The sequence below is a fragment of the Lolium perenne genome, chromosome 7, assembly GCF_019359855.2.
Source record: "Lolium perenne isolate Kyuss_39 chromosome 7, Kyuss_2.0, whole genome shotgun sequence".
Classification (NCBI taxonomy): Eukaryota; Viridiplantae; Streptophyta; class Magnoliopsida; order Poales; family Poaceae; genus Lolium; species Lolium perenne.
This window is the reverse complement of record NC_067250.2, coordinates 3,141,327-3,153,590: the sequence shown is the minus strand read 5'-3', so window position 1 is coordinate 3,153,590 and position 12,264 is coordinate 3,141,327. Positions and strand designations below refer to the sequence as shown.

The 12,264-nt window shown below is 47.0% G+C and overlaps 2 protein-coding genes across 2 annotated transcripts; one reads left to right on the top strand and one right to left on the bottom strand.

Moving 5' to 3' along the window:
- Positions 1–140: 140 nt before the first annotated feature.
- Positions 141–933, bottom strand: LOC127313879 (B3 domain-containing protein Os06g0107800-like). The gene has a single exon (XM_051344359.2). The coding sequence runs from the start codon at positions 899–901 to the stop codon at positions 269–271; it is 633 nt and encodes a 210-aa protein (XP_051200319.1). The 5' UTR covers positions 902–933; the 3' UTR covers positions 141–268.
- Positions 934–7,647: 6,714 nt separating this feature from the next.
- On the top strand, positions 7,648–9,423 carry LOC139833145 (uncharacterized mitochondrial protein AtMg00810-like). Its single transcript, XM_071823319.1, has 3 exons — positions 7,648–7,792; positions 7,879–8,826; positions 9,248–9,423. The coding sequence occupies exons 1-3, from the start codon at positions 7,648–7,650 to the stop codon at positions 9,421–9,423; spliced, it is 1,269 nt and encodes a 422-aa protein (XP_071679420.1).
- The last annotated feature ends 2,841 nt before the right edge of the window (positions 9,424–12,264 follow it).

The following is a 12,264-nucleotide window of genomic DNA, read 5'->3' as shown; positions in this document are numbered from 1 at the left end:
TCACAGAATAATTCAGTGCAAATTAGCCGGATATAGCTAAGGTAAACTAAATTTCTTCAGAATCAACTAAATGTTTCAACATGTCCTGTCCGTACGTGACTAAGCGAGTGTATGAATGGATGAAGACATATGAATTCGGAATTAGCAACATGTTAATCAATTTAATCCCCTTCTTGCTGCGATGATCTAACCAGAAAGAAATGCAACTCACTTTATACAGTCAGAAGTACTATCAGGGAGAGGGAGAGGTAGAGGTAGATGATCATCGCTACAGAGCTAGCTGCAAATCCGTAGACAGCGGCAGCTCGGCGCCGGCAAGCACGAGATCGACGCCGAACAGCCGGAAGCACCGCCCCCGCGGCGCCGGCGCCCCGACGTAGTCGTCCGAGGTCGAACAGGGCGTCGACGTGACCAAGACTCGGCAAGGAGCCGGTAAGACGGGCGTGGCCGGCGCCAATGCTACTCGGGCGCCGCGCCGCCGGCAGTCGATGAAGAGTCGGGCGCCCGCGTGGTAGAAGGAGACGGTATCGCCGGCGGCGAGGCGGCGGTCGCGCACGAAGGCGCTCCACCCTTTCGTCATGACGTAGCTCTGGCTGCTGCTCCAGTAGGAGAAGCGGAAGGCCCACGCCTTGCCGCCGCCGCGCCCGTCCTCGAACCGCAGCACGGCGCCGGCGAGCCTCGCCGCCGCGCCGTCGCCGAGCAGCCGCGGCAGGAAGTGCCGCTCGGCGAAGTGCTTGGGCACCACCAGCCGATTCAGCTTCCCAACGTCGCTGGGCGTCACCACCTTGTCGAACATGTGCTCCCGCCTCCTCTCCTCGCCGCCATTACGGCGCGCCAGCTTGACTACTCCTTGGCTTTGCTCCGCTCCCGTGCTCTCCGGCAGCGCCGCAGTCAACGCCATTGTTGGATTTGCAGCTCGATCAGACGATCTTCTCTGAATCTCTGTCCCGACAGCGTTACATGTGTACACCTATTTATACACGATCGGTGAATTTCGCGCCATGTCGTCGAGGCCTTGACTTTCCATATCCCGTTGGCTCAATCTCAGCCCTAGCTTGATTCCTGTTGTAGATCGGACGGCCTACATTCATGCACTGATCGTCTTGCATGCATGCGTGCCGACGTGTCACCTTGGAAGCAGGTGCATGTGAAACCATGAGGCGTTCAACATAACATCAACTTTCAATTACTTGCAGTAAACACAATAGAGCTGTAAGTATCAACGCGGTAATTTGCGAAAAAAGAACAATTCACGACTTCACGGTCAAGTTGAACAAATCGTGTGAGTTGTCATGCGGCCAAACAGATGGATGTGACAGATATGCATGGATAGATAATTTCCATTTGCAGATGCATTAGAGCCAGTTGATAAGCTCAAGACAAATGAGGTAATATGAAATAATTTGGGAAGTCAACTTCTACTCAAACTTGAAGAAAAGTCTTTGTAACGCATGCTGCATACATGTAGTAATTAACAATTGGGCACGGACATGACTGGATGCCAGGCATAATATTCTGAGCTAAATATGTAGTAGAGAGACATAAAGATTAATTTCACAAGTTGATTAATTAAGGTTAATATAAATAATTGGATGGGATGCAAGCTGGTGTACTATTATTGGGTTGGTATACCCGGTGCAAATTTAATTTGACTACTCTTAATTTGGGTGCAACTAGGCCAGGAGAGAGGCAATTTGGATGTAATCTAGGTTTATGCAGTGGTGGTGAGCTTGTCGTCCATCATGGTCCTATCCCAAACAACGCGTTCCTATATTAACCCTTATTATCAAGCAATTGGATGTCATATACTTTGCAGTGGCGATGATGTCATCCTTGAAAATATGTTTTGGTCACCTGCACTTTACCTGGACCTGGCCACACCCAAAGGTTCTTCCCTAGTCAACCACAATTCATTATGTATGGTTGCTAAGTAAATTATGTTTCCTGGCCAATGAAACGTTTGGTGACTAAATTAAGCATCACACTCGGTTGCTCTGTAGTGATCCAGTTGGACATATATCTGTGACCCCCATAAGCTTAAACTTTCAATTTGTCTAAACTCAACACAACTCTCAAGGGCCAAATTGACGGCCTCCATGTTCCCGTCTCAATCCACCGTTCACTATAGGTAGGGGCATTAGTTTCGTAGTAGTGCACTGCATTTGCATCAACATTATTAGTAGCCTGCATCCTTAGAGATGACGGGCGGTGGTATCTTCCTTTGCGGTGAGTCTTCTTTGGGTGTATTCAGCGTTGTTTAGGATGTGGTCCCCCTATGAGCATAATATAATAACACGCAGATCTTCTGCGGATTCTTAAAAATTGGTTAGTATTATTTTGCAGTATCATTTAGGTCCCTGACCTTCCCATAACCGCTTTTGATTTGGAGCAGCAAGCATTATTCATTGTTTGTTCTTACAAAGACCGGCAAGTTATCATTTTCATTCTTTTTAATTTTTTGCTACTGCTCACTTTATTCCTTATGACACAAATCCCTGCCTCGAGACGCAGCAGTAGCACCAACGGCGCCTGCCTCGCCACAACCTAGCGTGCATCCCTCCACACCATTTATGGGAAAATAGTTCACCTAAAAAATAAGTATGGACATGTGATCATGTAAAAATGTCTCTATACTCCCTAGATTTGTGGCTAGAGGATTGGTTTTACATGATCCTCTACATTGTTTTGCAAAGTCAGTTGGAGTGGGTTTTAAGCACTCTGGCCTCTAAATAGCTGATTCTTTTACGTGATTGGGGGTGACCAAGGGGTGTTTCATGATCTGGTGATAATAACACTTCAGAAGATTGAAACAAACATTCGGTAGATGCTCGGGTCAACATGCAGTGGATCAAGAAGAAGTTCCCTTTAGACTTTATTGATAGGGAGATCACAAGTACAATTACAAGAACAAAACAATCTAGTTTATAGAAGGAATAAACGAGATTAGATGTAGTTAGGGTTTATGCCTACGTAAACTAAATCTTCAAGGGCTTGAGGAAGACTCCAAGAGATTTTGACATCAGGGTATTTAGTATATATAGGCGTCGGTGGTAGGAGTCTCCATGCAATACCTGACATAGTGTATATTTTGCGCATCAATTGGCATTGTGATCTTCCTTGTATAGTCGTCTGAACTCGGATGTAGCACGGGATATTAGGTTGGTGGAGTTGTTGGTGTGATCCTCGTCTCCTGGTACTTCGTGGGCTGGATGGGCTGAAAGAGTGTAGGTTAAAGGGATACATGTTGGCCCCTTATATGGTTGATGTGAGTCTCCCTAGACCGATTATAGGATGCAATTGTTAATATTCCAAACATGTTACTGTATGCTTCAATCTCTTGTAATTGTAGACAAGATTGCACTTCATTTGCATGGACTTTTTACGCTGAAGAATGCCTTTCCTTTTAGCTTCCTCCCTCCGCCATCTAGTTTCCTCGAGATTATTTAACTAAAGAGAGGGTTCTCGACTGACCCATCTTATAGTCGTGACATGTTGATGCTTAGATCATGGCCTTGACTTCCCATGTTTTGTTGCCCAATGTTGCCTACAATCTTCTCTCTAGTCCCGAACGATCCTTTCACACCCTCGATGTGATCTAGTTTTGCACCATGGGAGTGCAAGTGGTTCATTCATTTTGCCATTTACGCCTAATACATTGTAAGCCCTGCTTTGTTAGAGATAAACCGTGTCACGTCTCATTTGTCTTAGAAGCGTTTAGGTTTTCCCCTTATGTTCTATCTGGTTCCAGTTTGAGCATGTCTTATCCTTTTGTGTGGGATACAAGTTACTAAGTGCGTGTATTGTCCTTGTGGGGTAGTATGATTAGATCAATCATTGTGTTTCTGTCGTGCTTGTGAGAAGCTTACATTTTGGATCAAAAAAAGGGAGAAGGCAAGGCAGGAAAGAAAAGCTATAACACAAAACACTAAAGTGCTCATCGGCTCAATTCGTGTGGGTGTTGGATCTAACAATTCTAACAAGCTTCGTCAGCGACACATCATTTGCTAGTACACAACACTCGCGAGCACGACTGTGGTCGTATGGAACTTTGTTGCGCCCCACCTCCTCCCCGCGCCCGGGTTGGGTACTCGCGGCTATTTTACATTACAAGATTGTTGAGTTGGGCTAGCTAAAACTCATGTTGTTCTTTTCGAAAATAAAAAAACAACAACTTAATCTTATGTCTATTATTATAGTATAACCAAGTATTAGAAAAATAACGGTGTAGATTAAACTAATATAAAGTTGATGAGTAGGAATGGTGGATATGCATCAATTCGGGGACCATCACGTACTTAGTCAACAACTAGCATAACCACAAGCGCACATACATGCAGTCACAGTAGTAGTACCGATAGTCACCAACCGAATGATACATCGACATGGCATCGACGCCAATCACTAGCACAAACCCCGAGTATGCAGACATGCTCTTACTATTAATAATCAGTTTTGTACTAGTGAAATGATCGAGGCCACGCTTTGCTTGCTTCTCTCCTGGATCATGAACTTTAGATTGCGACAACTTCAGTTTTGGATTCATCCCCACACAATAGGTAATCTCCATGGACTTCAGATCGCCATAACAAAAAAGTTACGGCAGAAAACATAAAAGAATGAAGTTGATATAATTAAGTGAACGCGGTAGTTAGGTGAAAATCGAAGGAAAAGGTCCTTAGTCAAGTTATACTAAGTAGTGAAGCCATCGATGCGACAAATGTGCATGGATAGACAATTAACATCTGTAGATATGTATGATAAACCCTTGAGACAAATGAGGAACGGAATAATTTAGGAGATCACATGCCAATCGGATTTGTCGTATTTGGAAGAAAAGTCTTTGTTACGGACAGTACACACATGACAGGCCCTCTGGTTGGTATGATTTCAATGACGTAGGGATATCAAAGTGGATGAGTTCCATAGATACAAACATGAATTCTTCCAAAGGATTAGATATATGTCATACTTCTCACTGAAGCAAGGAGAAATTTTTCATGAGGTTAAACTAATGAAAAACATGTCTTTCCAAAGAATCCCTACGGCTTCTAATCTTACAGATCAAAGAAGATATGCAAGACAAAGAGGAAATGCTAAGAAATTGAATTTTCCAAAATTCTTATGATATTTCGTTTGAACTAAAGGGGTTCGCAGTGATCAATTAGTGTTATATAACTAGATGGGCTGCAAGCTGGAGAACCGGCAGAAAGGCCATACAAGTCGTAGGGTAAACAGTAGTACAGTACAAGACATGGTATAGTACTTCTAATATTATTAGTACGTACCAAGTGCAAATTAAATAGTTTATAGTTGCAACAATAGGCCAGAAAAAGTACTGCTAGCTTGCATAATTCAACACGACATTATATTTTTGCCATTGCCATTTTTTTTTGCAAATTTTTATATGTGAGTTTGTGGTGGAGATAGGCTTTTTCATCATCCTTCTTCAACCATTGTTAGTACTTTAATCAAGCAATTAGGGGCTAGATGATTAAGCCGGTTAATTTAGCTTGGTGATGTCACCCTAGAAAAGGTAGAGTATGTCACCTCCACTTCACTTGGATCTGGTCAGAACCTAAGGTTGTTCCCTGGTCAAGCACAACTGTGTAAGTATTACCTGTGAAATCATGACCAAGTAAAGCTTCCTGATCAGGAGATTCTGGCCAATGGAACTTCAGGTGACTAAACTAAGCATCACCACTTGTGCTGATCTCCAACGACCTTGTTTAATTAGTTGGTCATGCATCTGAGATGCCCCCACGTATTTGCACTAATTTATTTCCTCATAAGAGGATTATACTATATGCCAGTGATGTAGCCTCAACTCGCAAGTTACTAATTGCCGGTATTAATCACTGTAGATAGGGATGTGCTATGTGTGTGCAGTCCATCTTTCCTACAAATAATTATCTGATTGGTGTTAGATCTTGTTATATCTGTATGGGCCTGGGTACGGTGTAGTACACCGACCCAGCCCGTATCTCATGTAAACACCACGGCTGGGGTTCTTCCAGCCTATATAACACGGAACCCGGGACCTCAACAGGTTACACCGGTTAAACCTAAATATTTGACATGGTATCAGAGCTCTCCTCTCCCGTGACCTAGCTGCCGCCGAGGATCTCCTCCCACGATCAATCTGATCGGAAAACCCATCGTCTATCTCCCTCACGATCGATCTGATCGGAAAAACCCAAAAACCCCAACAACACAACCGAAATCCTACGATCTGTAGATCGGAAAACCTCCAAAACCAAAAACCCACGATCTGTAGATCGGAAAACACCAAAACCCAACGTCACGATCGTTAGATCGGAAAGTTTGCCTCAAGTTCATGGCGTCCTCCTCGTCAGCTCCGGCTTTGGCCGCCTCCCTGGGGGCACCTCCCTCTCAGAAGCTCACCAGGGCCAACTACTTGTTCTGGAAAACTCTGGTGTTCCCTCCTCTGCGCGGCGCGCAAGTCCTGGACTTGCTGGACGGCACGGATGCAGCGCCGCCGACTCATCTGGAGGTAGAAGACAGTGATGGGAAGAAGAAGAAAATCCCCAACCCTGCCTATGCTACATGGGTTGCGAAGGATTCAACGGTGCTTGGGTGGATCCTCAACCCCCTCTCGCCGGAAGTACTTGCTCACACCATCGGCGTCGAGTCGACAGCCGAGGTATGGACAATCATCAACAACATCTGCGGGTCTCGCTCTCGCTCACGCATCAATCAGCTGCGCGGTGCTCTCTCTAGCACCAAGAAACTTGAGCTCTCCGCCTCGGTCTTCTTCGCCAAGATGAAGGGGTTTGCGTCGGAGCTCGCTGCCGCAGGGAAACCTGTTCCAGAAGATGAGATGATCGGCTACATTGTTGGAGGACTTGATGGATCCTACAACGATGTTGCTGCCTCTGTAAACGGTAACAATGCCATTACATTAGATGATGTCTATGATCAAATTATTGCTCATGATATGCGCCAGGAAATGCTCTCCGAAACTGGCCAAGCAGCGGGGTTCACCTCCTCTGCCAACGCTGCAAGTCGTGGTTGCGGACAGGACCGTGGTGACCGTGGTCGTGCGCGATCACCAGACCGCGGTGACCGTGGCCGTGCACGCTCACCAGACCGCAGTGACCGTGGCCGCGGGCAGCGCTAGGACGACCGGCGCCGTGATGACGGTGACCGTCGTCGTGATGATGGTGCTCGCTGGGACGACCGGCGTGATGGCGCGCGCAAGGAAGATCGTCGTCCTGCACGGCGTGATGATGGTGGCTATGAGCGCCGCCGTGATGATGGAGGATATGACCGTCGCCGACGTGGGCACGGGCGCGTTCCCACCCCCTATGTGGATGTGACGTGCCAAATTTGCACCATTCATGGCCATCGCGCCTCCGACTGCTGGTGGCGCTTCAAGAAGGATGACAGTGATGATGATGATGATTCTGGACGAGGGAAGAAGGGTGCCCATGCTGCATCCTATGGCGTCGACAGCAATTGGTACTCCGATACTGGAGCCACTAATCACATTACAAGCGAATTGAACAAGCTCAACACCTCTGAAAAGTACAAGGGCCGAGACTGCGTTCACACCGCTGATGGAAATGGTATGGCTATATCACATGTTGGTCAATCCTTGTTGAAGCGCCACCAGCAGTCGGAGGCGCGATGGCCATGAATGGTGCAAATTTGGCACGTCACATCCACATAGGGGGTGGGAACGCGCCCGTGCCCACGTCGGCGACGGTCATATCCTCCATCATCATGGCGGCGCTCATAGCCACCATCATCACGCCGTGCAGGACGGTGCATGGTATTCTCGGCTTAGCTCCAAACTGCACAGTCTTGGTTTTACACCATCAAAGGCAGATACATCATTATTTCTGTTTCAAAGGCCAGGTATCACAATGTTCTTGTTAGTTTATGTTGATGACATTATTGTTGCAAGCTCTTCAGATTTGGCTATAACTAGACTGGTTAAAAATCTCAATGATAATTTTGCAATCAAAGATCTTGGTGACTTACACTACTTCTTGGGAATAGAGGTGAAAAGAACACGGAATGGGTTACTGTTAACTCAACAGAAATATGCAACTGATCTACTTGAGAAACTTGGTATGCGTGTGTGCAAGGCAGCGCCTACTCCATTGTCAGTCTCGGATCCTTTGTCCCTCATGGATGGAGATCCTCTTGGTTCCGATGATAGCACAAATTATCGCAGCGTTGTTGGAGGCTTGCAGTATCTCACACTTACAAGGCCAGATATTGCTTTCTCTGTGAATAAAGTCTGTCAGTTCTTGCATGCTCCCACCACCGTCCATTGGACTGCTGTTAAAAGAATTCTGCGCTACGTGAAAGATACTGTTGATATTGGCATCACTTTTCAGCCATCATCATCTACACTCTTGAGTGGTTTTTCTGATGCTGATTGGGCTGGTTGCCTTGATGATAGAAGATCTACAGGAGTTTTTGCAATCTTTGTAGGACCAAACTTGGTCTCCTGGAGTGCCAGAAAACAAGCTACAGTTTCAAGGTCAAGTACAGAAGCTGAGTATAAAGCATTGGCCAATGCAACTGCGGAAATGATTTGGATAGAAGCACTGCTTAGAGAACTTGGAGTTCAATTAAAGGAAAAACCATGTTTGTGGTGTGACAACCTTGGTGCTACTTATCTTTCTGCAAATCCAGTCTTCCATGCACGTACTAAACATATTGAGATTGATTTTCATTTTGTCAGAGAACGAGTGGCGAACAAGAAGCTAAGAGTAAAGTTTGTGTCTAGCAAGGATCAAGTAGCTGATGGATTTACTAAAGCTCTTCCAGTTAAGAATCTTCATGAGTTTAGACGTAATCTAAATCTTCTTCGTAGTTTAGATTAAGGGGGGCTGTTAGATCTTGTTATATCTGTATGGGCCTGGGTACGGTGTAGTACACCGACCCAGCCCGTATCTCATGTAAACACCACGGCTGGGGTTCTTCCAGCCTATATAACACGGAACCCGGGACCTCAACAGGTTACACCGGTTAAACCTAAATATTTGACAATTGGCAGTGTCATCTAGGTTCGCAGTCCTGCCGAAAACCGCGTTGGGACTAGTTGTTTCTTTTGACCAAGATCAGGTGGGCAGTGGTTTATGGTATTGCAGTACAACCAGGGCACGCACTGTTTTGGAACTTGGTTTTCAACTCCTCCAAAGTTGGTTTTTAGAAAATGGTGAAGAAAAATGAGGTTTAGCTCTGGAAAAGGTTGGATTGTACATTTTCGCAGTGGCAGTCACTGAGAGTGCCAAGGATCTGCTAGTTTTAATGATGATCAAAGTGGAGCATTTAGTTCAAAACTCACTGCTATTGACCTGGCGAGATCCAGGCTACAGGATGGGGGAACCAGTTGAACTGTCTGGTGTTCCCGAGAAGAAGGCAAAGGTAGCTTCACCTGAAGGATGAGGAAACCATCACTGCTAGTGACTCGTCCCCCCGTCCGTCCAACTGCTCGTCGGCTCGTCCCCTCCTCTCGTATGTGCTCTTGAGAGCATGTGGCAGGCGAACAACGGAAGGTAGGCAGGCACCAGGCAGTGCGGCGCATTCTCCAGTGAGAAGCTAGGAAGCCTGGTCGAGACCGCGATGAAGCGCCCGCGCAGCTGAACGACGGGCCGGATGCCTCGGCCCTCTTGGCCACTTCGAATTAATCAGTCTGAAGATGGACAAGAAAGAGAAAGGCCAGTAACGAGAGGTACCTTATAGAACACTTTGTGTTATTTGATGATTTGTGGAAATGGAAATGTTACATAGATTTATCCAATGTTGCGTAGCAAGATTTCTCGTGGCTGGCTTAGTAACTTTGTACGCCACATGGAGCCAGGGATATTTAGAAGTCTCGATCATTGTCAAACTAAGGATGATTTTCAAAACAAAAACAAAAAGGCGGAGTCTTGCCATTACAGCATTTTGGACGGCGTTAAAGCTTCGTTATCAGTATTTCTTAGATTTGATTATATTTAAGTTTGTTCTAATTTCTGTTTTACCAAGTGATTTATGTTTAATTGTTTAGACTATTTTAGATTTTGTATCATTTCTCCCTTTTTTCCGAGTTCGTCCCACCTCAAAACTTTTTCATCCTTCGCCACTTAAAACTCTCTAAGGTTGTCTAGACGCGGTACCGTTGTGTGTCTAGAGGTCGTTAACCGCTCTTTGTAAGATTTTTCTGATTTCTTTCTATAAAATTGAACCAGAGCATGGCCCTCCTCTAAAAAACAAAGAGATTTATGGTTCATAAGAGATGGACGATCATATTTCATCAAATTCGGATCGAGGCTATCTGAGTGTAGATAACGCACGTTTAGGTTTTTGTTTATTTATTATTTGGGTTTTGCTAGCTCTTAGCTAGCTCTGGGGACTAAGTTTGTGTTCAGTTAAGTTCTACATGGTATGATTGCATCGTGACTTGTGCATATAAGTTGCAAGCATGGTTGTAAGTATCACGATAGGTATCGTAGTATCTTACGATGTTACGATACTATGGTGGCCAATCGATACGTATCATGATGATATCTCAATCTGGTAGTATCTTAGTTGTAACCCGGTACATATAGTGGTATCATTAGTCTTTTCGAAAGGGTGAACGAAGCCCTAGCCTCTAGCCTCTGCATCAAAGCAAAGCATACAACCTTTATTTGGATTTTATTCAACCAAGATCTGCCAAAGACATACATCACAAAAACCGACAACACCACTCAACACCTACCAACCTAACAATATGTGAAGAATCATGTCGTCAGGGCCTTATGCCCTTAAATCAGAAACCAACACCCCATCAACTAATTAGGCACTAGGGGCATCGCTCAGTCACCCTATGGTGAAACAAGAGCACACGACCAGTGTAGCAGACCCTCCACAATCGCTTCATGCTCTCACTTCTGAAGCTATCACCTCCACCAACCGCTGGTCCATCTTCAGGGTAGAGATCCGTAAGCCCATGGCATACATGTCGTCGACGCCGCCATGGCGCCATACAACACCTCCATCCCACACAATTCTATCACACCGCATCCATCACCGAGGCCCCGCTCGCCATGCCGCCAAGACTTGTCGTCGTCAACATGATAGAGGCACACCGCTCCACCACTTGCCGCTACCATTCAGCAGCGACACCAAAAATGATGGCCCCATGAGGTAAAAAGCGATGCCGATCTACAGCCATCGTAATCTGCATAACCAGATCTAGGGTTTTTGTCGGAGCAGCACAAGTGTGTAGACGCTGGCTGCGACATCGATGCCTTCAATAAGGTAACGTCGAGTAGACGCCGCTATCACCCTCCATGACCGGAGTCGGAGCACGGCTTTCACCGACAGCCACGCCTCCACAACTCGCTGCAAACCGGCCGACCACCTCCAGCGAAGGAGGAGACCACCGCCGCCATGCCCGGAGCACCTACCCGAGGCATCCACCTGATAAAGAATTAGCCCAGGGATGCATATGCGCGTCACCGAAGGACCATATGAACGGGAGGGACTGCACGGAAGTCTGGCCCAGCCTAGGCCCATCTAGGGCACGATCGGTCCCGGAATCCGCACCACCGCCGCCTGCCAACGCCGTAGCCTCGCTTCACCTTCGCTGCGAGAGGAGGACACGCTTGCCGCCGCGACAGTCCAATCAGCGACCGAGGATCGCCCCCGCTGCCGTAGTGCCACGCGGGCTTTGCCCGGTGACGCCCCTGACGGCGGCGGCTGGAGGGGCTGTGCGGTGAGGTGAGTTTTATGCTCGCCGCGGGGTTTCATGCTTGCCGAAGCCGGCTCCGCCCTGGACCGATTCCTCCCTTCCAGGCCCTCTCCATCCAAGGAACCGCCACCATAGGCTCCCCTACGGTCATGTCCGCGCCGCCGTCCGGCTCCACTACATGCCATGTCCTCGCCGTGGGGGCTCCCTGGTTGTCCGAGCCGGCTCCGCCCTGGACCGGTTCATGGCGTCCAGGCACTTGCCACCGATGTCTGCGTCGATTGCCTTCCAAGATCGGCCGGATTCCTACCAAGAATGTATTGTTTCAGGTGGATCTGGCGTGTAGGCTACCACGGCGGCCGGAGTGGCATGTGGCGGCGGCGGGGTTCAAAGTGGAGGTACCCTACATAAAGAAAGAGAGATGGAGGTCGGGCTTCACCAAGAAAAACGTTTTGGGATGAACCATGGGGTGGGAGACTGTGGGTTAAGTTGACCTAGGCGGTGGCAGTACCCGTAAATTTGACAGAAAACATGGGTAGTTAAAAACGGACGAAAAAATAAGAGAGAAACTT